The sequence below is a fragment of the Leptonychotes weddellii genome, chromosome 14 (assembly GCF_054177405.1).
Source record: "Leptonychotes weddellii isolate Sample4059 chromosome 14, ASM5417740v2, whole genome shotgun sequence".
Classification (NCBI taxonomy): Eukaryota; Metazoa; Chordata; class Mammalia; order Carnivora; family Phocidae; genus Leptonychotes; species Leptonychotes weddellii.
The window spans coordinates 8,903,104-8,925,418 of NC_138382.1; the positions used below are offsets into that span (position 1 = coordinate 8,903,104).

General features: G+C 43.6%; 1 protein-coding gene across 2 annotated transcripts in view; it reads right to left on the reverse strand.

The window, feature by feature from the left end:
- The window catches only part of DOCK8 (dedicator of cytokinesis 8), a 219,317-nt gene that overhangs the window by 47,540 nt on the left and 149,462 nt on the right, over positions 1 to 22,315 (reverse strand). For both annotated transcript variants that reach the window (XM_081802802.1, XM_081802803.1), the window contains 5 exons: positions 16,086 to 16,235; positions 14,267 to 14,380; positions 9,464 to 9,619; positions 7,335 to 7,474; positions 1,453 to 1,622 (listed from right to left, as the gene is read on the reverse strand). In XM_081802802.1, the coding sequence (XP_081658928.1) occupies positions 1,453 to 1,622; positions 7,335 to 7,474; positions 9,464 to 9,619; positions 14,267 to 14,380; positions 16,086 to 16,235 (730 nt within the window). The remainder of the gene's footprint in view (positions 1 to 1,452; positions 1,623 to 7,334; positions 7,475 to 9,463; positions 9,620 to 14,266; positions 14,381 to 16,085; positions 16,236 to 22,315) is intronic.

A 22,315-nucleotide genomic window follows, 5' to 3' on the forward strand; every position in this document is an offset into this window, starting at 1 on the left:
TGCTACGGTGACCGCTGTGAATTGAGAAACCATTGAGATTTAAAAGCCCTGAAGGCCAAGCGCTGAAAAGCTCTGATCCAAAGTGACTGGGAAAATTCTCATTAACAAGGAAGCTTAGGAGAATGTGTGCTAAAGCAGTTCCCTGCTTTGGGAACAAATGAGTCATAGGTCTTTAAATGGAACTTTCGAGAAACTTTCGGCAAAATTCTGGCAATGGTCTACGGGTCATCTGCTGTGCTCTGGATTATATCGTTAAATCTTGAAGACAGCTGTATTCTCAATCTGGACTCCAGTCAGGCACCACCAGAGGATGCTCACCCCCTGGGCCAAGCTTGCTTCTATACATCCCTTGCCCATTTTCTGTTCATATACATTCCCTAATCCACATTGTAATATGTAAATAAACTCAGGAGGTTCACAAACTCCTATAAGACAATTGTCCTCTTGCTGAAAAATGAGAGATACAGACTTCCAACCCCAGAATCAGTCTCTTAGGGCCAAAGGCAAAATTCCGTTGCCATGGCAGAATTTCCTAATATTGAAGACACCATGATTACCATGATTTTTTTGAGAGAGATAGAGACAGAGGGAGAGAGTTAGAGTTGGGAGGGGCAGGAGGAGGAGAGAGAGAATCCCAAGTAGGCTCCACACTCAGCGCAGAGCCTGATGCAGGGCTCACTCTCATGATGCTGAGATCATGACCTGAGCCAAAATCCAAGAGTTGGATGCTTAACCAATTGAGCCACCCAGGCACCCCGACACCATGATATGGAACAATTGTTTAGGGTCATCTGAGTCTGCTTCTTTCCTAAGCCATTCATACGAGAAAAGAGAAGAAACACCTTTATTTCAATGCCTTAGAGTGGTGATCTCCTACGGGAGTAATTCTGTTAGTATTTCATCCTTTGTGATGTATGGTCTATAAAGTTCATCATATACCAGCAGATGAGTGAATGACTGAACAAGTAATTTCTAAATGAAAAACCGTAAGAGACTCTTAGGAAACAAACTGAGGGTTGCTGGAGGGGAAGTGGGTGGAGGGATGGGTCAACTGGGTGAGGGACATTAAGGATGGCACGTGATGGAAAGAGCACTGGGTGTTATAAAAGATTGATGAATCACAGACCTGTAGCTCTGAAACCAATAATATATTATACGTTAAATAATTGAATTAAAATAAAAAATATTTTAAAACACACACACATGACTGTGGTCCTTTACAAAACAAACAAACGAAAAACTTACAGGGACCAAAAAAGAAGAAAAAAAACCAAACCCCCAAAAACCCCAAAACTTATTGGGACTTATATGAAAAACGTCTGGAGAGCACCAGTGTGGAAAACTGCTCACACAAACATATCAGCACTAGAGCTAAGAGCAGAAACTTCATTCCAGTGGGGCACTTGGCAGGGGCCCCCATCAATTCAAGGAAGGACACGAAGGCATCATTACCTGTAAAGTCATAGAGTTGCGGCAAAGCATCCAAAATAATGCCAACCAAAGGCAGGTAGAGGGCAGCGATTTTGACCTTCACTTCTGGTTTGACACAGCGCGGGTCCAGGTCGTGAGAGCTCAGAAGGCTGTGGATGGCACTGACCGCTTTCCTTTGCACTTTGCTGATCCTATTGGCACAACACAGAAAGCTAGAGGTTATGGTGAAGGGAGATCAGCCAAAATGCTCTTAAACAATAAGGAGGAATCAGAATGCTCCTGATCATTGGGGTGACATGTGAAAACCAAATAAAAGAGGGTAGAAGTGTCTAGAATCCAGAAACAGACTGCCTGTGTTCTGGTCCTGGGTTTGATGTTTCAAAGTCCAACATATTGTAGCATTTGGTACTTCATTCCTTTTTATTGTTGAGTAATATTCCATTGTGCAGATAGATCACATTTTATTTTGAGGTGGGGGGTTTGAGGTAGGGGAGAGGGGCAAAGGGAGAGGAAGGAGGAGAGAATCTTAAGTAGACTCCACGCTCAGTGTGGAGCCTGACATAGGGCTCGATCTCATGACCCTGAGATCATGACCTGAGCCAAAATCAAGAGTCAGATGCCTAACCGACTGAACCACCCAGGAGCCCCAGATCACATTTTAATAACCCATTCATCAATTGATGGATATTTGGATTATTTCCACTTTTTGGCTATTATGAATTATTAATGTTGCTTTGAATATTTGTGTATAAGCTTTTGTATGGATATAAGTTTACTTCTCTTGGATATGAAGTCTACTCCATACCTCAGAGTAGAATTATGGGATTTTGTGGTAACTCTATATTTAACCTTTAGAGGAACCACCAGACTGTTTTCTTTTTAAGATTTTATTTACTTGCAAGAGAGAGAGAGAAAGCATGAGCAGGGGGAAGGGCAGAGAGAGAGGGATAAGGACAAGCAGATTCCTCACTGAGTGTGGAGCCTGACCAGAGGCTCAATCCCAGGACCCTGAGATCATGACCTGAGCTGAAGTCCAATGCTTAACCAACTGAGCCACCCAGGCGCCCCACCACCAAACTCTTTTCAACAATGGATACACCATTTTACATCCCCCCCACCCCAGGAAAAGTTTCCATTTTCTCTCTGCCAACACTAGTTAATATTTATCTTTTTATTATGGCCATCCTAGTGGGTATGAAGGTGCTATGGACTGAATGTTTGTGTCCTCCCAAAATCCGTATGTTTAAACCTAATTCCTAGTGTGATGGTATTAGGAGGAGAGGCCTTTGGGAGGGAATCAGGTCATGCGGGTGGAGTCCTCATGCATGGCACTAGTGCCCTTATGAGAAACCCCAGAGAGCTCTCTTGCCTTCAGCCATGAGAGAATACAGCAAGAAGATGACCATCTATGAACTAGGAAGTGGGTCCTCATCAGACACTGAATCTGCCAGCACCTTGATCCTGGACTTCCTAGCGTCCAGAACTATGAGAAATAAATTTCTGTTGTTTATAAGCCACCTACACTATGGTGTTTTTGTTACAGTTGCCTGAAGGAACTAAGAGAGAAGGGGTATTTATCTGGTTTTGATACACATTTCCCTGATGGTTAATGTGGTTGAGTACTTTTTTCATGTGCTTATTGGTCATCTCTTCTTTGGAGAAATGTCTATTCTGACCCTTGTCTATTAAAAAATTGAGTTACTTGTCTTTTTGTTATTGTTGTAAGATTTAAAAATTATATATAGAGGGGGTAGCCTAGGAGGCTCAGTCAGTTAAGCCTCTGACTCATAATTTCAGCTCAGGTCATGATCTCATAGGTCATGAGATCAAGCCCCGTGTCAGGCTCCCGCACTCAGTGGGGAGTCTGCTTGGGATTCTCTCTCTCTCCCTCTCCCTCTGCCCCTTCCCCACGTGTGCACGCGCACTCTCTCTCTCCAAAATAAAAAAAATAAATCTTTAAAAAATTATATAATGGGCACAAATCCCTTATTAGATCTGTGATTTGCAGAGATTTTCTCCCATTCTGTGCATTGTCTTTTCATTTTCTTGATGATATCCTATATATCACAGAAGTTCTCACTTTCAGGAAGTCTAACTTAGCTACTTTTTTTTTCTTTCATTGTGCCTATTTCTGGCATCAGATCTAAGAAGCCATTGCCTGATCCTATTTCATGAAGATTCTCTCTATGATTTCATCTAAGAGTTTCATAGTTTCAGCACTTACATTGAGGTCTTTGATCATTTTGAGTTAACTTCTGCACATGGTATGAGACAGGGACCCAACTTCATTCTTTTCCATGTGGATAGTTGAACACACTACTCTTTCCCCCTTGGGTTGTGTTGGCACCCTTGTCAAAAGTCAATTGACTATAAATGCAAAGATTTATTTCTGGACTCAATTCAACTGCATTGATCGATATGTCTATCTTTATGGCAGAACTACTACTATTGTTTTGTAGTAGATTTTGAAATCAGGAAATGTGAGCCCTCCAATTGTGTTCTTTTTTAAGACTGTTTTGGCTATTGGGTCCCTTGAATTTTCATATGAATCTTAGGGTCAGCATGTCAATATCTGCAAAGAATCCAGCTGGAATTTTGAGAGGAGTTGCACTGACCTTGTAGATCAACTTGGGGAGTATTGCCATCTTAGTAGTATTAAGTCTTCTGATCCATGAATATGTCATGAATCTCCACTTGTTTAGATCTTTTTATTTCTAAAGTATTTTATAGTTTTTGGTGTGCAAGTCTTACACTTCTTTTGCTAAAAAATTTAGTCCTATGATTTTTATTATTTTTTGATGCTATTTTAAATGGAGTTGTTTTCTTAATTTCATTCCACATTGTTTGTGTGGATATGGAAATATAATTGATTTTTGCATATTGATCTTGTACCTTGCAACCTTGCTGAACACATTTATTATCTTTAATAGGCTTTTAGTGGGTTCCATAGGACTTTCTAAAAACAAATCATGTCATCTGTGAACAGAGATAGTTTTACTTCTTCCTTCCCAATATGGGTGCCTTTATTTCATTTTCTTGCCTACCTGCTCTGGGTAGGGCTTCCAGTACAATGACGGATAAAATAGCAGTAGCACGAGTGGATAATCTTGTTCCTGGTCTTGGAAGGAAAGCAATCAGTCTTCGACTGATAAGTACAATGTTAGCTGTGGGTTTTTCATAGACGCCCTTTCTCAGGTTGAGGAACTACTCTTCTATTTCTATAGGATTTATTGAGTGTTTTTTCAAGAAAGGGTATTAGATTTTGGCAAAAGCTTTTTCTTCATCTATTGAGATGATTGAATGGGTTTCATCCTTTATTCTATGCATAGAGTGTATCATATCAATTGATTTTCAGATGTTAAACCAATCTTGCATTTCTAGGATAAATCCTATGTAGCTACAGCGAATAATCCCTTTTATACGTTGTTGAATTCAGTTTCCCAGTATTTTGTTGAGGATATTTATATCTGCAGTCATATCAGTGTGCAGTTTTCTTGTGATGTCTTTTATCTGCTTTTGGTATCTGGGTAAATCCAGTCTCATGGAATGAGTTGGAAAGGGTCCTCTCCCTTCTATTTTCTGGAAGAGCATGTGAAGGATTGGAATTAAGTCTTTAACCATTTGGTAGCATAACAAAGAGATGCTAGATAATTTCCACAAGCTTGAAAAACACTAGGGATTTAATGACGTGTGGACATTTGCGGGCATCTCCAGGTAATGGGGTTCTAGAGAGACCCTTAGAAACTGGAGCTGTGGCTCCTTTCAGAAGTCCAGCTACTGAGACATGCCCACTGGCCCTTGCCCTTCAGATGGGCAGGTGTTGGTGAGTCTATTAATTGTATTGGCAGCAAAAGGAAGTACTGATGATGAGGAAGTATTGTTAAAGGAGATTTTTCTGAGGTTTTAGCTCTCATGGTAAAGTTACTAATAAGTATGTGACAATATTTCTAATGACTTTCCAGGGGAGTAACTGACAACCCAGAAATCAGGGATTATTGTGTTGCCAAAGGAGAGACACTCTTAATTACTTACCCTCTGGGGGGTAGAAAAGGTACCGTGTGTGTATGTGCGTGCACGTGTGTGCATGCGTGCGTGCGTGCGTTTGAAGAACATACCCACCTGACTGAAAATTACATGATGACCTCTGAACATACTCCACTCTGTTGCTAGTAAAATAACAGCAAACAGCAACAATTTTATGAGGAATCAAAATAGATGTCAGGGCTGTTGCCCTTGACGTCTCAGTAGAAGGGAAATGGAAATTAGAAACTTCTGCTAATGTAAATACTAAAGAGTACTTTCAGATGTCACGTGGATCAGTGCTAGCAAAGGAAAATTAAGGAAAAACGTGTGTGTATGTGTGTGTGTGTGTGTGTTTGTACATGAAGGCGATTTTCTTTGTGCTCAAACCTCATTCTCAGTACCTTATAGATCATGGCACTTTGTGTTGCTGTTGAAATTTATGTTAGTTATAGGGTAGAAAGTTCTACTGAGAAACTTGAGAGCAGTGTAGTTAGGATTGAGAGAAGAGGAGATTGAAGCTCTCTAAGGATGCACTCAGGACCTGAATTTCTGGAAGAACATTCCGTCTCCCACACTGACCTCCTGGGAGGCAGAGACAGACATTCACTTGGCCAACATCAATATGGTCAAAGCGCTTAGGATACTTTTGTGATTGCAGCAGTTAACATAAGCTGAAGGTGCTTCTATCACTGTTTCCTTCACGAAATTATAAGCACTTAGAGAAAATTTGAAAACTTCCAATTAGACAAAAATCTGTAAACATATAGTGATGCTGCCACTAATCAGCATACTTGAGTCCAGAAACTTCTTCAGCAGAGGAAGGAAAAACAGAGGAGTCGTAGGGAGAGGTTTTCCAGGGAGGGCGATGGTGTGCTACTGGAGGTGAACCCCAGGAAAGACTCTGGAGACCGTGGCTCTGGATGTGTTCCGCCATGTAACTTTGGGCAAGTTCCTTCCATTCTTCGTGCCTAACCCGAACACCAAAAGGGCGAAGCTTGAATTATCTTCCAATCCTAACGATCTCTGGATCTGAGTCCCTGAATGGTGAGTTCTATGGGGGCAGGGACTTTTGTCTGTTTTGTGCACTGATGTATCTCTGATCTACTCCAGACTGTGTCTGTGTCCACCCCATGGGAGGCATTTGCTAAGTGTTGAATGGAGTGTATAATATTTTGGAAGGCATTGTCTCCTTCCATCCGATTGGGCAGATGGTGGTTTTCTAAGCCTATGGCTCAGGGAGCACAGGGAGAGAAGGAAAGAAGGGGTGGGTCCATCTCCATCCCTGTCCACTGACTTCAAGACTAGATCTTGCCACAAGCCCCTGGGTGATCAGGCTTATAAAAGGTGAAAGGATTTATAAGCCCTGGACCCGGGGCATCTCTTTCAACATGGGAAGGTCTCCCTGCAAGAAGCCTAATCTGCACACTGGGTGATTGCCTTCCCATCAGCGGCCACTTCCTTGATCAACATGAAGCCAAGCAGCATCTTGCTGCTTCCCCTGTGTGTACACAGATCACATCTGGGGCATATCTTATAAATGGCTTTGTTCCTAAGTTCACCAATCAAGGCATCCCCGGGAAGGCTGCTGTAGCAGAAATGGGAAATTCTTCTCAATGAATAAGTGGCTGGAAAAAGCCATTTTATGAGGGTTTCTCTCTGTCCTTCATGCCTTTCCACGTCCCCCTGAGCGCCTTTTTCTCAACACATGGATACTTCCGCTCTTCAGAGCTGGTGAATGGTAGAGTTTTTTTGCCAAGTAGGAGAGGCTGGGCCGCAAACTTTAGTAAGGAGCTTTTGGGTTTTGTGGGGGTTTTTTTGGCTTTTGTTTTTGTTTTGTTTTGTTTCCGCTTTGCATTCCAGTTTACATGTCAGACACATACCCTTCTCCTTCAGCGTCCAGGGCAGCAGCCAGTTCAGTAAAGAGAAGTCCGGTGAGGAAGTGCTGCTGACGGTATTCCGGGGTCAGATCAAACATGCTGGCAATCTTCTGGTCCTGGAAACTGGAGCAGGAGCTCGAGTTCTACAGAAATGCAAGGATTTGAATTTTAAAAAATTAAAATAAAAAAATAAACTGAGATGTGTTAAAAAAAAAAAAAAAGAAAGAAAGAAAGAAAGAAAGAAATGCAAGGAGCAGTTCCATAAGGAACAAGGACCGGGAATTCAAATCACAATGGCCAGTGTTTAAGGAGCCTGGGCTGCCTGGAGGGAGGCTTTGTAAGCACTTCCCAGGGAGAGTCCCCAGGTGGGAGCTGTACTTCGGGTGGTCACTTTGCTTTCCCATCCCCGTAGACAGAGAACCGTCAGCTGGGAAAGATGAAAACAGAGCCCTCAGGGTCTCTCACAAAAAGACTCATACTCCCTTCCCCACCCCAGATCAGAAGCAAAGATGAAAGTCCAAGGATATCATGTGGATCGGGAAACCTAGGGAAACGGGCACTGTGTCCCATGCTGGGGCTTTTGAGCAGGGAATGCCTCTCCTACAAACTGCCTCCCTGATTTGAGGACCCTGCTTCCTCAGCTACACTTCTGAGTACAGCTTCTGCATACTGCCCGAATTCTGCGGGCTAGAACTAGCAGGGCAGTCGGGGAGGGAAGTGTGAGACTTATCAGTCCTAGATAATTCCTGTGTTATCTTGGGGGCACACTGTACATTGCACTAAAGGAATCGAAAGCGTCTCTGGAAATCCGAGGCTCGGCCTCGGCTCCAGGGTTGCTAACTCCCTGGGGTAGTCAGAAGGGAAATGGAGCAGAAGACTCAGGACAAAGTTAGCCCATTTGGAACTGATGCTGTAAGTCCGATCCTCCCCAGTGCACAAGGAGATGGTCATGTGGCTGACAGCTGGCTCCTGCTACTTGGCATAAATGGCTAAGTTTTTTTTTTTTCTTTTAATTAGTAAGACAAACCTTCACCTTTGTATTAGTATTAAGGAATATGCAACAAAAATAGAACCTAATATTGAGAAATCTTGCTTGCTGCCCTGAGCTACTGATTTGTCTTGTAAAACAGCATTTCCTTAAAGTTTTTCTAGAGGGCAGGAGTCCCTTGAGAAATCTATGGAGGAAAAAAAAAAGGTTTCCAATAGTGAAATCACTTTGGGAATCAGTGGTTATTAAATACGTTTCTCTTCCACCCCTTGGGTATTTACAATTTACACTAACAAGTTAGGGATTCTTTGGTGGCCTAATGCGAACAAACCAGTTAACACAGGGTTTCCAAAATTTATTTGACTCTGGAATTAATACCTCTAGAATCTGGGGCCCGCTGAACCTAACCTGTGAGAAACTGTTACAAAAAAAGATTAGCCACGTCAGCCCAAGTCTTGTCTCTAAATAGTATACAAGTGTTTTTTTGTTTGTTTGTTTGTTTTTGTGGCAGATAAAGAACAAGACTCATTAGAAATACATTCTCTATAAAAGAGACTGTTGCATTCGTTTATGACAAGGTCTTTTTAGTGCTTCAAGAACTAAATTATCTGGAGTATAATTCAAGATGGACTCATCTTGCACCCAACTCCATTTTATAACAGTATTAATAGAAAGTTCTAGGATAGCTCAAAGATATAATACCAGTGTTGAAAACCACTAGTAGATCATTTTGGAATTAATATAAAGGAATATGCAATTTCATGAATTTTATGGTTCTGGGGTTCAGGAAAAGAAAAGTGAGCAAAGAAGATGGTCCACCTAATGTGGCAAGATGATTGATGCCAGACAGAGGAAGCTACGTGACTTATTTATGATTTTCTAAATTCTGATAATGCGTATGGATTCCTTGCTCTTCCTGGCCTCAGCAGGGACCCTTGAGCCTAGGAAGAAACCAATCGCGTACCTTGTAAATGATCAGTTAGATGGCGCAACTTCAGGTACCATACTTGTGTGTCTCTGGATCAAGTGGTCCAGTGTGAATAGCTTGATTTGTCTTTTAATTAACAAGACCAACCTTTATAGTAATAAGTGACTCAACTAATTAAATCAAAGAGCTTGAGGAATTTTTTCAGTAGCTGATCACCTGGGAAGAGATGGAGGGGCAGGGGGATGCTGGAGCAGTATCAGCATTCATAAAGAAGAGGTTCAGATTGAGGTAATGCTCGTGGCTGCACAGGATTCTCAGAAACTCCAGCCTCATGGAAATGAGCGTCGGAAGGTTGGTGAGCTTGGCCGACAGCTGGGAAGAAAAATGAAAACAGGAAAGATGTGTTTATTATAAGGTAAATGGAGTTGAAGCTGGCAGATACAAAAATCTCCTTTCTCTCCAGATTAAGACAATCAACTTAATAAAAATTAAGGGGCAGTGCAACGGATGGAAAGCTCTATATTAAAGGGAGGCCCAGTGAGTTGTCACGCGTTACTGTTCCCCTTAATGACTCTGGCCTAACAGGTGTCCACAATGTGGATTCTCGACCCGACCCCCACCCTTGTCACATCTACAACACTGTGGCAAACTGGTGCTGCAAATAATCTGGAGGTATGTCTTCAGTGTAACATAATATCATGAATTTCACAAAAACCCCACTGTGTCTGAGAAGCTAAATGAAAGGAGCTGACCCCATATGGGGCCACACAAAACTAATGGAATATGACTGGGTGACTCTAACACCACAACTGTTCTTTTGTAGTTTCTTTTTTTTTTTTTTTTTTAAAGATTTTATTTATTTATTTGAGAGAGAGAATGAGATAGAGAGAGCATGAGAGGGGGGAGGGTCAGAGGGAGAAGCAGACTCCCCGCTGAGCAGGGAGCCCGATGTGGGACTCGATCCTGGGACTCCAGGATCATGACCTGAGCCGAAGGCAGTTGCTTAACCAACTGAGCCACCCAGGCACCCTGTTCTTTTGTAGTTTCTAATTAAAGGCCCCGATGGGGAGTTCTCAGGCCGGCTCCCTAGATAAAGGCATCACATTACTGAGGAAAGTATGTAGTCCCTGCAAAAAAAGCTGCAGTCTGCCCCAAAGTAAGAGGGGAGGAAGAGGAGGAGAAAGCAAGAGAAAGCTGCAAGAGTTATGAGGACGTCTCCCCTTAAACAACCTAACCATGAAAAGTGCAGCACAGGGAGTACAGTCAACAATGTGGTAGCAACACCGGATGGTGACTGTGAAGATCACATTTGTGTGAGCACTGCGTAACGTGCAGAACTGCTGCACCAATGTGCTGTAAACCTGAAACTAATATCATACCGTATGTTAATTTGACTTCAATTAAAAAAGTTAAAACAAAAACCACAGCATAGGCAATGAAATGCTGAGAAGAGTGACAAAATGGAAGAGATCATTTGCTTCCCTCGGATGAGGTGACAACTGAAGACCCAGACTCTATGGGCTCTGACTCAGACGCAGCTTCTTTTAAGGCAAAGTAAGGAAAGGGGGCCATGAGGGGCCTTGAGACTCTCAATGTATCATCATCAACACCCTCGCGCCCCAGCATCTCATCCTTGTGAACGGACCTGCCTCCTCTTCTGGACTCTGAGAGCAGTTTTATAAAGGACATAATGTAAATGAGCAACGTATTTTCAGCCATCTTAGGGGAAGCCCTTGTGCTGTGGGTCATTCTGCCTACAGGATCCACCAGTTGCAGTTACATACTATGTAAAAAATAAAACATGACTTTTGGGTAAGAACGGTTACCAGAACCGATGCTCTCTGTCAGTGTGTCTTGCTGCCTGACTTCGGACCAGTGGAGCCACCAGCAAACTGAGCTGATTAGAACCCGATCGTACGCCCCTCACTTAATGGTCACTCACCGGGAGCTGCTGGGTCAAACCAGTCAGAATGTGAAAGCGTAAGATTTTGTTCTTGAAAGAAGGTATCCTCAATAGGTCCCTTGAGACTTCATTAAAGACGGAAATTGCAAAAATAATTTTGGTGATGTTTAGAAGAGAATAAGGGGCAGTGCTGGAAACATCCTCCCCAAAGGTCAGGACCCAAAGTAGCGGCCTCAGTCGCACTCCCCAAGGGACGGGTGTTACCTTAGCGGCACGATGAAAGTGACCTCAAGCAACTGAAAAGCTAGATGTGTCTACTGTCCGTGACTATTTAAAAAAAGGCTGAGATCACACCCATCATCACAAGGTCTATAAATGGTGGGAAATACGATGGGGTGTTTGAATGAGGGTATGCGAAAATGATAAAATCAGAGGACTTTGGAAGAATGTAACTTGCGTCAGGTATGATGCTCATAGTCTATCTAGATAGCTGGGATCAGTGGATTGAATCACCCTTGATTACGGGACGTGATCACTGTAGGTCCGAGTGCTACACTAATTATGCTGAGCACTATCCACAGACGTCACCGGCCAACAGAGCAGAGAATCAAAACGTCAAAGCCTGAATAAATCTAATCCAGCTCTGGCTTCTGGCGGATGAGGGAGCTACTGATGCCAAGATAAAGCTGCCCAAATCCCACAGAGGAGTTGAACGGCATCACTGGGATTAGAACACAGGTCTCCAGTTTCCAAGTCTGAGGCTCTCTGGAAGCTGAGACACAAAAGAGGAAGAAAGAGAGGGTAAATGAGAGGCAACCCTAACGGAAAAGAAAAGGAAAAGATTGAAAACAGAGAGAGAGAAAGAGAGAAGAAAGGAAAACGAAAGAGGAAATTATAAAGGGCCTCTGCAGGGCAGGTAGACATCTTCTTTGGACTGCCTTGTTGGTTTTTTGGTAATGAAAAGTATCCATGTGTGATGAAGAGTCTCTCCTTCACCGAATGCGAGCCAGGCTCCTCTGAGCTGTTTTTCAAATAGGCCCACCCTTGAGCATGTCCTCGAGAGCTCGATTTTTAGCAAGGATCCTGCTCCATCAGTTTAGCCAGAGTCCCCCCACCCCCACCCAGCCTTGATGTCTGACCGTCACCTTGGTATCTGCCCAATTCCTCAACGCTCATCCCTCACCAGCCCCCCGGGGGGTTTCTGGTCACCCTGGCCTGTCTTCAGTAAGAATCCTGTTAGGTTGGTTCAGCCAGAATCCTCCTCTCTTCTGAGGCTTCTGCTTACGAATTTTTCATCCACTAATCCCCCCACCCCGCTCCCTGGCTATAAGTTCCCACTTTTCCTTGTATTTATAGTTGAGCCCAATCTGCCGTATTGTAAAATCCCATTGCAACGGTCCCCACACTTATCTCGATGTTCCCGAATAAAAGTCTGCCTTACTGTCATGATTCATTTTTTTCTTTAAAAGCAGCTAACCCATGGGCCTACCGTGCTGTTCAGTATCTCCTTTCTATATATCCTATTTTAACTTTTGAAAAACGGGTTTACTATTTGCAACTCATCCAATGACCTGTTTTGAAAAAAATATTAACTTTTATTTGCAATTCATCTGATGACCTATAATCCTCAACACCTAAGAGGGGCTGCACAGAGGAAAGGCAAAGAGGAAAGGCACAGTCCTCCACCCCTGCATTCTGGTGGAATCCGAAACAGAAGATCCACGCAGGGTCAGGAGCTCAGGGCACTCAAGATGTTGATGTTCTGGGAATTCTGAGGTTTCCTTAGGTTTCTCTTTTTACAGGTCGGTTTATTACGAGTTCCTTTAGAAAAGTCATGGTCTTTTTTTTGCGGGGGGAAAGGGGGGAGTTCCTTTTCTATTACAAACTATTACAAATGAGGAAATAAGACCCAGAAACGTTAAATGAATTACTTAGGGTCACGAAGAGATTAACCACGGAGAGCCAGGCCTAAGAGAAGTGATTAATCCACTGCACCCCAGAGTTAGGTAGATGTGGCTCTTTCCAACCTGGACAAGTTACAAGACTCTTCTAAACCTCAACCTTACCATTTGCAAAAGGTAGAAGACACCCTGCAAGGATTGAAGATGCTACTTCTAGAAAACGTGCAGGACAGTGCCTGGTTCGCAGCGAGGAGCCAGCCCTGGTGACCGGGCCGGTGACGGTGCCGGGGGTTAGGGGGTGGCAGTGAGAGTCGGAGGTGATGACAGTGGGAGCAGGAACAGGGAAGGGAAGCAGCAGCAACGACAGCCGTCAACCGCTACTTACAGGACTACTGCTGGAGCCATTTAAGGGGGATGGCGAACAAAAGAAGAAGCCTACTTAAAAATCTGAGGTGGCGGAACTGCTAAGACGCTCTTGGATTCTAAATATTTGCCTTGCGCTCGGTGAGGCGGTCTCTTTGGCCGATTTTATCAGGGTTCTTTAAAGGCCGAATTCCACAAGCACATTTTAATTAATTGCCCTAGTATGTGAAAAGAGACCTCATGTGTTGAATTCTAGACCTGGTCTGAGACCGAATGTGCCCGTCACGTGATTTCTGTTAACTGTTCCAGTGAAGACAATCAGACAACCCTGTAAACATATAGCGATGCTGCCACTAATCAGCATACTTGAGTCCAGAAACTTCTTCAGCAGAGGAAGGAAAAACAGAGGAGTCGTAGGGAGAGGTTTTCCAGGGAGGGCGGTGGTGTGCTACCGGAGGTGAACCCCAGGAAAGACTCTGGAGACCGTGGCTCTGGATGTGTTCCGCCATGTAACTTTGGGCAAGTTCCTTCCATTCTTCGTGCCTAACCCGAACACCAAAAGGGCGAAGCTTGAATTATCTTCCAATCCTAACGATCTCTGGATCTGAGTCCCTGAATGGTGAGTTCTATGGGGGCAGGGACTTTTGTCTGTTTTTCTGCGCTGCGTTGGCAAATGCTCCAGGAATCCATGCGAACCAGGGTGTCTAGTGATGTCCACAGCAGAAGACAAATGACGTAAAACAAATGATCACAAAACCCAGAATGTACAGGAGTTAAGCTAACTTGGCAATGAGCATGACACTGGAAGAGAAGGAACCAGGAACGACACAGCTATGTCCGTGGGATGCTCACCTGGTTACAATAATGTTTGATGAGGTTAAATACGAAGCCACGATCCATGAGTGAGAGAAGGTCATACAAGAAGAAAGCCAGGCTGATGTTCATCTTTTCTGCCTGTTCATTTTCCTTAAAAACAAACCAACACGCGAATCATTTTGCGGTAAACCCTGATCAGGAACAACCAGGTCCCTTGTGGGAAAGCCGAGACAGACAGATCCCTACTATTTCAGCCAGTGTCCCTGGGGGAGAAACGGAGCAAAGCTGGTGACCCTGCAAACTGCAGCAAATACAAGTGAGCCCTTAGCAGGTGTCATGAGTGTTGGGTTGAATCAAGCAATTCTTCATTTATGGTTATTATTTAGGTACATTTCCTTCAGTCTTTCTTTTCCTATATGCATATGCATATGTACATAATTGAGCTCGTTCTCCTATACACGATGTTGGGCCTCGAATTTTTTCATTCAACATTATACTATGAACATCTTTCCACATTTTAAGCCTTTCTTCAAAACTTGGTTTTAATGGCTATCTCATATTTTTTTCATATGCTTCTACCATAACTTATTTGATTCTGGTAACTACTGTTTTGGCAAAACTAACATGAAATGTATCCACTATCTTCAGTGAGACAGATTCTTAATTTATAAGGAATTGTTGAGAAAATCTCATCAGGATACAAGAATTGGTTGTTACATAAGAAATTCTTTTCCCTCCAATTAGGCAGCATTCCCAGCCTAAGAGAGGTCAGAGTTACACATGGTAGAGGGAACTCTTGCATGAACTGAGGCAAGAGCTTTGGTTTTGGTCATCTCTCGGTGCTCATATTTATGAGAGATTTTACAGGACTTCAGAGCACCTGGGGATTCACTTTTTCATATTTATGTCCTTCGTTCTCAGAATGATAAATCACTTTTCTCTGCCTCTACTGAAAATATGATTTAAGAATATTTTCCTTTTGTTCTGATGTGCCGTTTGCAAATTCAGGCCAAGCTGAACAGCCCCTGGGATGGAGAGGGACCTGACAGAGAAGTTTCCACAGTATCTCTGAGTGGCAAGTCTGCCTGCCCCAGGATCCTGCAGAGGGACCATTCCTGGGCAGCTTACATAACTGTCTGAATATTCTGGGCTTGGAATCTTCAGTCCTGGCTTTGCTGCTAGCCACATGGCTTTTGGAAAATCTATCAACCTCACTGCATGTCCTTTTCCATGCCTGCCAAAATGCAGACCACTGCTTCATTGAGACAGTTTGCCACGAGAAATAACCAAACGGAAACCTCCCGAGCACTGGGTACTCTACACATTCTTAATAATGGTAAAGGTATTAATAATGACCACTCCTGCCTCACATTTTATGGTTGCCTTCTAAAATTGTTCCAGTTCATTTTTTTCATTTTGCAACCTTCTATTTTGACATAATTTCAAATACAGAAAAGGTGCAAGAATAGTACAAAGAACTCCTACATGCCCTTTCACCAGATTTATCAATACTTCACATTTGGCTACATTAGCTTTATCATGCTCTGTGTATAACGATTTTTTTTCAGAGGCACTGACTCTGAGAGTAGGTTGCAAAAATCATGCCCATTACTCCGTACGTAATACGTCAAGATGTATTTTCGAAGAACGAGAATACTCCCTCCTGTATCTATATTGACAATCCCCCAGCCCCACCCTAGAGTCCCATCCAGGGTAATAACTGCACTTAGGTGTCATGTTTATTTAGTTACATTTAAATTACTGGCTTAAGAGGATGCTTCTTTTTCTCTGCTTAGGGAAATAACAGACGCGCAAGGTCAGAGATTTAGAAAATAAAGAATAACGACACATTTACCTTCTGAGGTTTCACTAAAAGGGCTGCAGTCTCCGAGGTGACCACATTAACAATAGTAGTTATGTCATCCTTGAAACGGTCGGAAAAACGAGTCCTCCGAAAATTGTCCCGTTTGTCCATATTATGTACATACTGTGCCATGCTTTTCACCTACAGAGGGGGTGGGGGAAATGCCAGCACAGAAATCGGTGAGCTGCTTGTACACTGGGGAGAAGGGGGAAAGACGTGAAGAAAAGCTCATTAACAGTGGACTTCCTAACACTTTATCTGCACTGGTGGTTGCCCAAGAAGACCGGACAAAAAATGCTCTTGCCACACAGAGGGTTACCATGGTGGCAGGAGGTGGGAAGGATGTCCTCTTCTTGACCCCAAGTCAGGGGGCTTCCTTCTTGCTGCTCACAAAGCCGGGGAGCTTCGTTCTCTAGCTTTAGTGTTAGAAGACTGCCCTTTCCTCAACCGCCCACGGCAAGGCAGATGTGGACAGGGCTCCTGTCACCATTCAGGTACTGCTTGATGACGGGGCCAACACGTGCCACAGAAGGAACTGTTCAGGATACCGTTTTTGATGTGAACTGAAGTCACTTCTGTCCCCAAAACAATAAGGAGAAGAGGGGACAAATGCTCCTCTTGAGTTTCAAGTTGAAACAGGGAGCACAGTTTTCCAGAAACAATTCTATTATTATGCTCGCTGGCAACTTAACCACTATTTGGAACATTGCCTCTAGGAGAAGTTATGTTTTGAATTCAATTAAGACTATCTTGCTTTATATATCTACTTAAAAAATATATTTATAGGGCACCTGGGTGGCTCAAATGGTTAAGCATTTGCCTTCGGCTCAGGTCATGATCCCAGGGTCCTGGGATCGAGCCCCGCATCGGGCTCCCTGCTCAGAGGGGAGCCTGCTTCTCCCTCTGCCTCTGCCTCTCTCTCTCTCTCTCTCTCTCTGACTCTCATGAATAAATAAAACATTTAAAATATATATATATATTTATATATTTAAAAGATATGTATTAAAAATATACCATATACGACACCAGCTCAATGCCTACCACCATTTAAAATCAAGATCACATTTTGTTTTTTGGACTTCCTCTTGAGGCCAGGAGATTCGTGGGTAATACAAGGCCCTTTGACACCATCTGGGGTCATGTCTCCTCCTTGTTAGAAGTTCCTTAGAGCTATCAGGAACACTCTGATGGGCAAGACTGGGAGTTCTTACCTTGGATGCCTACCCTCTGAGGTCATTCTCGTGAATGTGCCCAGCCTAATAAGAGAGTCATTGCAAAAAGAAATGGTCCTAGGAGTTAATTGCCCACTTTTGCCTGAAGATGACTCCCTAGGTCAGGGCTGGAAGAAGAGGAGACAAAGCCAGTTATATGGGAAAAATGCTCTCTGCTCCTATGATGGGAACTGAAGTCACCATACGGGAGAACTTTCATGCACTACCAGCAGATTCCTGGTTCTAAGAACGCAGGGCCAGTAATTTTCATTAGCATTGAGACAAACAGAGATAAAACACAAAGAGAAGGTAAAATAAGAAGAGAATAACAGACAGGCTTTATGTATTTTCTGTTTTCAGATAATACCATGGCCAGCTCAGAGAAGAGCTAAGAACATAGGATCCTAAGCCCAGTGTAAGGACCATGGATTCTCTTCACTGGAGAGTCCTGCCTGGTTCCGGACACACAGATGAGTCTGTACCTCACGGAGTCTCACATACTTGGTGGGAGGGAGGATCAGGATGAGAGATGGGGACTGGGCTCCATTTTTGTCTGACAAAAGTGTCTCTCTCACCATGTTCCTAACAAAGGACCTAGGGAAGACAAGGCCTCTTTGTTTTGAGCTGCCCCCATCCTGATTTTTCTTCCGGCGAACTCACCCTAGCACCAGACTTTTAGAACTCACTGTTATATCCGGCTTCTGCCTGCTGAGCTTGGCCATCCTACAACCAAATAAATAATTCTCACAATACCGTACTTCCAATCAATGGCCTCCTTCCAGACTGTAAGTCACTTGCCAGCTACTGTGTCCTTTGGCTCTTCAGAGAAGAACATCCAGTAGAAATAAATACTAGTGGATGCTTGGTCTATATTATTTGTAGGTGGGGTGAGGCAGGAAAATTCTTTCCCCCCATTGGCCCTCATGACCCATCACAGCAGGGGTACCTCTAAAGAGCCTGTTGGTGCAAAACTTCACGTTCTGAGTAAACTAGGTCACCTATTTACCTGTGGGTCCCCAAAGTCTGGCTCAGCAGTTTCTAGAAGCACAGGGATTTATTCATTAGCAAGTGTGAAATTGGCCCAAAGCCTGTGTTCAACAGCTCTGAAGCCAAAGTAGTTGTTTATTAGCGCTTGGGCATTAACACAATTGAAGGGTGTCAAATGGCGCAGGTTGTTGGCTAAGTCCAAGGAGGCTGTCCTCTCTTTCTCTTTAGGCTTCATGGGGGAAAAAAACTGTTTTGGTTTTTAAACAGCTTCCTGAGCATCAGTAAGGCAAATGCACAAATAATGCATAGAGGACTGCGCACGCTGTCTGGGTCTGGGATCGGTTTCCTGTGCAAAGTTCTGGCTGGCCCCAGTACTTTCCATCTGCCCCCATCCCAGCGCCGAGATCCATTTCTTGGTGTTTTGTGTCAATCTCTGAACCTTGGGAAGCTGATCTCTACGGACTCCGTCTCTTAGGCCTCCTTGGGCTTCTGCTTGGAGTTGGCCAAGAGGAGGTACCAGCAGGGGATCAGTGGGGGAGAGGACACAGAGGTATATGTCCTCAGCTCCTGTCATGGGGATCCTCTGCTCTGCCTCAGCTTTCTCTAAATCCCAGTTACACTGTTCCCCACCTTCGCTCCTCCAGACCTAGAATGGGTAGATAAAGGCTCCTCCCCGGGCGCCCCACCAACCCCCTGTGCTCACCCTGGCACTGTCCCTTTGATGAATGCTTTTCCGTCAAGCCTTCTGAGTGATGCCAACGGTGTCCTGCCAGGACCCTGACACACTTAGGTTACCACATGCAGAGCCCTGGGGCACCAGTGTCTTGGGAGATCTGCCCGTTGGTCAATCCCTTCCATACGCTCAGATCAGCAGGAGTTTTCTTTCCAGCTACCTCATCTGTTTACCATCAAGGACTCCTAGAGGGAAGGAGAGCTACCAGCTTTAGCTTTTGCTTCCTCTCCCAGAGTCCTAGTAGATAAATGTGCAAGATCATAAGTAATTTTCACCTTTTCCATGGTTCTTAGCTCCCTGTGGTTAAGGGTACTAAAGAAGACAAAGCCTTTGGCAGACCTGGAGATTCCTCCTTAGAGCCACCACATTTCCTCCAACCCCATCCATGTACAGGAATGATAGAAAACTCTGGCCTCAAGGCTGCTTGAGGATTAAATGAGATAAAGCTTAAAACGGTGCCCAGCACATACACAGTACGACGCATGATACATTTTGGATGTGATTATTTTTCCTTCCTCAGGGATGCCAGTGGCTACTGGGATTATATGAAGGGCAGAGTCACTGGGACACCCGCAGAGAATGCAAACTTGCCTTCAAGACAAAGCTCCAGGATGCCAGGTGGAGCCACTCAGGCCTCGAAAGGCTGAGTTCATTCTGGCTGGGAATGGCAAAAGCGTAGCTTTGCTGCATTAAAGCTGACTTCCGAATATAAAGGTTTTGCATGTTGTTAACAGCTTAGGCTAAGGAAATGTTTTGCAACTTTGAGCTTCCAAGGAGAGGCCAAATGGCAGAAGAACAGAAGCTGGACTACAGCCTTGAGCATCTTGTCCTTGGTGACTGAGAGGGCTGGGCAAACCCTCCTTAGCCTTGGTTTCCTGTGTGTGCAGTGGGGAGAACCCCTCAGGTACTTATCACATAGCTCTCTACTGAGGTTCCGACGTAGGAAAGAGCCCTGACAGCTGCTACTGGAATTCTCACATAGCTGAGCTTGAGAACCGTCATTCTAGAAGTTTGGTTCTCTGGTCAAACAATTGTACTTATATAACTACTCAATAATATCTAAGAATGATGAGGTGAAGTGTGTGTGTACGTATGTGTGCACGTGTGTGAAAACACTGAATTGGGATACTGCTTTCCTCTGGGACTTTGTTCATTGAGATTCTACAATATCAATTTTACTTTCTGCTTCTTGACTTTTCATTTGCAATATGACAAATGGACTCAACTGCCATATGCAATTGCATTATGAAGGTTATTCGTATGAATTGTCTACAGACGGATTATGACCGAAGTGAATCCTCTTTACAGAGAAACTTGACAGTGAGTGGGTTAAGTAAGTAGAAGGATGTACAGGGCATGGAGTGTTGGTATTGATACTTCTCACACCTCAACAGAGAGTTTTAAGGCCAGTCCATTCGCTGCCAGAGCACAGAGCTCATGTCTCACTGCTAACGTTATTGCTCCAAGACTCGTAGGCTGCAGGCATCCACCTGGATGAGGTTGGCTTTTAGAATGGAAAATCCTGGCGCTGGCCATGTATACAGACCCTTAGCTCTGCTGAGGCCTCACAGGGCAGGGATGGTGTGGACTAGTGGATCTTCGGTGAGCTTAGAAGTCCCCCAGGAAGACAGGTTAATAATGTACATTGCTGACTTCCACTCTTCCTCACTGCATTCACTAGTGCTAGGGAGGGCCTCAAGAATCTGCTTTATTTTTACTAAGCACCCCCTTCTTCCCCCTGGTGATTCTGTTGCAAGACTTTGAGGCTGTGCTTTGAAAACAGCTTTCTCAAGCTAGTGGTTGGAACTCAGTGAAATGCTAAAAGATTGGGATCCTGGATGTTTTTGCGGTGTGGGCCTGACTCCTTTTTAACCCTACTGCACATCGCTTCCCATTTCCTCCACAGTGTGACTTTCATTTTTGTTTCCTTTGACCCCCTGTTGTCTGTATCCTATTGTTCAGTAGTATTCCCTTTTCCTTAGGCTTCAACCTAAATAAATAAACTAGAGCTCATGGGGGAAATCCTACCTTCTCTCTTAAAAAAAAATTATTCAGTTAATGTCACAGGGGAAAGAACCCAGTGAATATAAAGCTCACTCTACCACTAAATCCTAATCCACTCCTAATCCTAATCCCTGGGACTGTTTGTATGAACATTTTTATGTACAGTTGACTCTTGAACAACATGGGTTTGAACTGCACAGGTCCACTTATATGCGGATTTTTTTTGGATAAGTATAGTACAGCCTTATAAATTTATTTTCTCTTTTTCATGATTTCTTAACATTTTCTTTTCTTTTAGCTTACTTTAGCATATGAATACAATATATAATACACATAACATATAAAATATGTGTTAATCTACTGTTTATGTTATCAGCAAGACTTCTGGGCAATAATAGGCTATTAGTAGTTATGTTTCTGGGAAGTCAAAAGTTACATGAGAATTTTCAGCCGTGCAGGGGTTGGGTTGGCGCTCCTCACCCCCACATTGTTCATGGGTTAACTATAGTTTGTGTCTACACTTGTATACCTTTTTCATTTAACATCACATCAAATTTTATCTCCATTTATCAGCACTGACGACATGGATATTCTTAGTTGCTTTACAGCTTTATAGTAAAATCTTTTCACTTCAATAATCAGTTACAAAAGGGGTATTAGTATTACTGTCTTCATTCTAAAATGAAGGAACACGGCTGTGCCTTCTGTTTTTCTGGTAGAGATCAGACAGAAGTTGTAGGGTAAACAAATTTACAAATCTCATTTTTTCTTCCCAGTAGATATCAGTTGGCACTTGTCTGGTACCCAATAGTGTGCTGGGGCAGACATGATCGTAAGGAAGATAGACCCAAATCCTAGAAATGAAATAAGCAATACAGAAAAGCAAGTATAAAGTGTGATAATTGCTGGAATCGAAGTAAACAGGGTGTTTAAGAGGAGAATAATAGAGAGGAAGATAAATTACAGTGTGAACTGGTCAGAAAGACTTCTCAGGGGTGGTAACATTTAAGCTAAAACCCAAAGAGAAGAACCCAAAATGTGTGTGCGTGGGGGGATGGAAGGTAGGGAGGGGAGAGAGAATTTGAGAAGGGATTTGAGGCTGGAAAGGCCACAGCACCTTCAAAGAACCAAAATGGGACCAACGGGGCTGAAAGAGGGGGAAAGATGGTATGAGCTCAGGTGAGAGACAGAGGGAAACATAATCAGACAAGGGCTTTGTAGGCCATGATAAAATTTGTGCTTTATTTCTGGTACACCGGAAATCATGGAAGGGTTTTCCAGAGGAG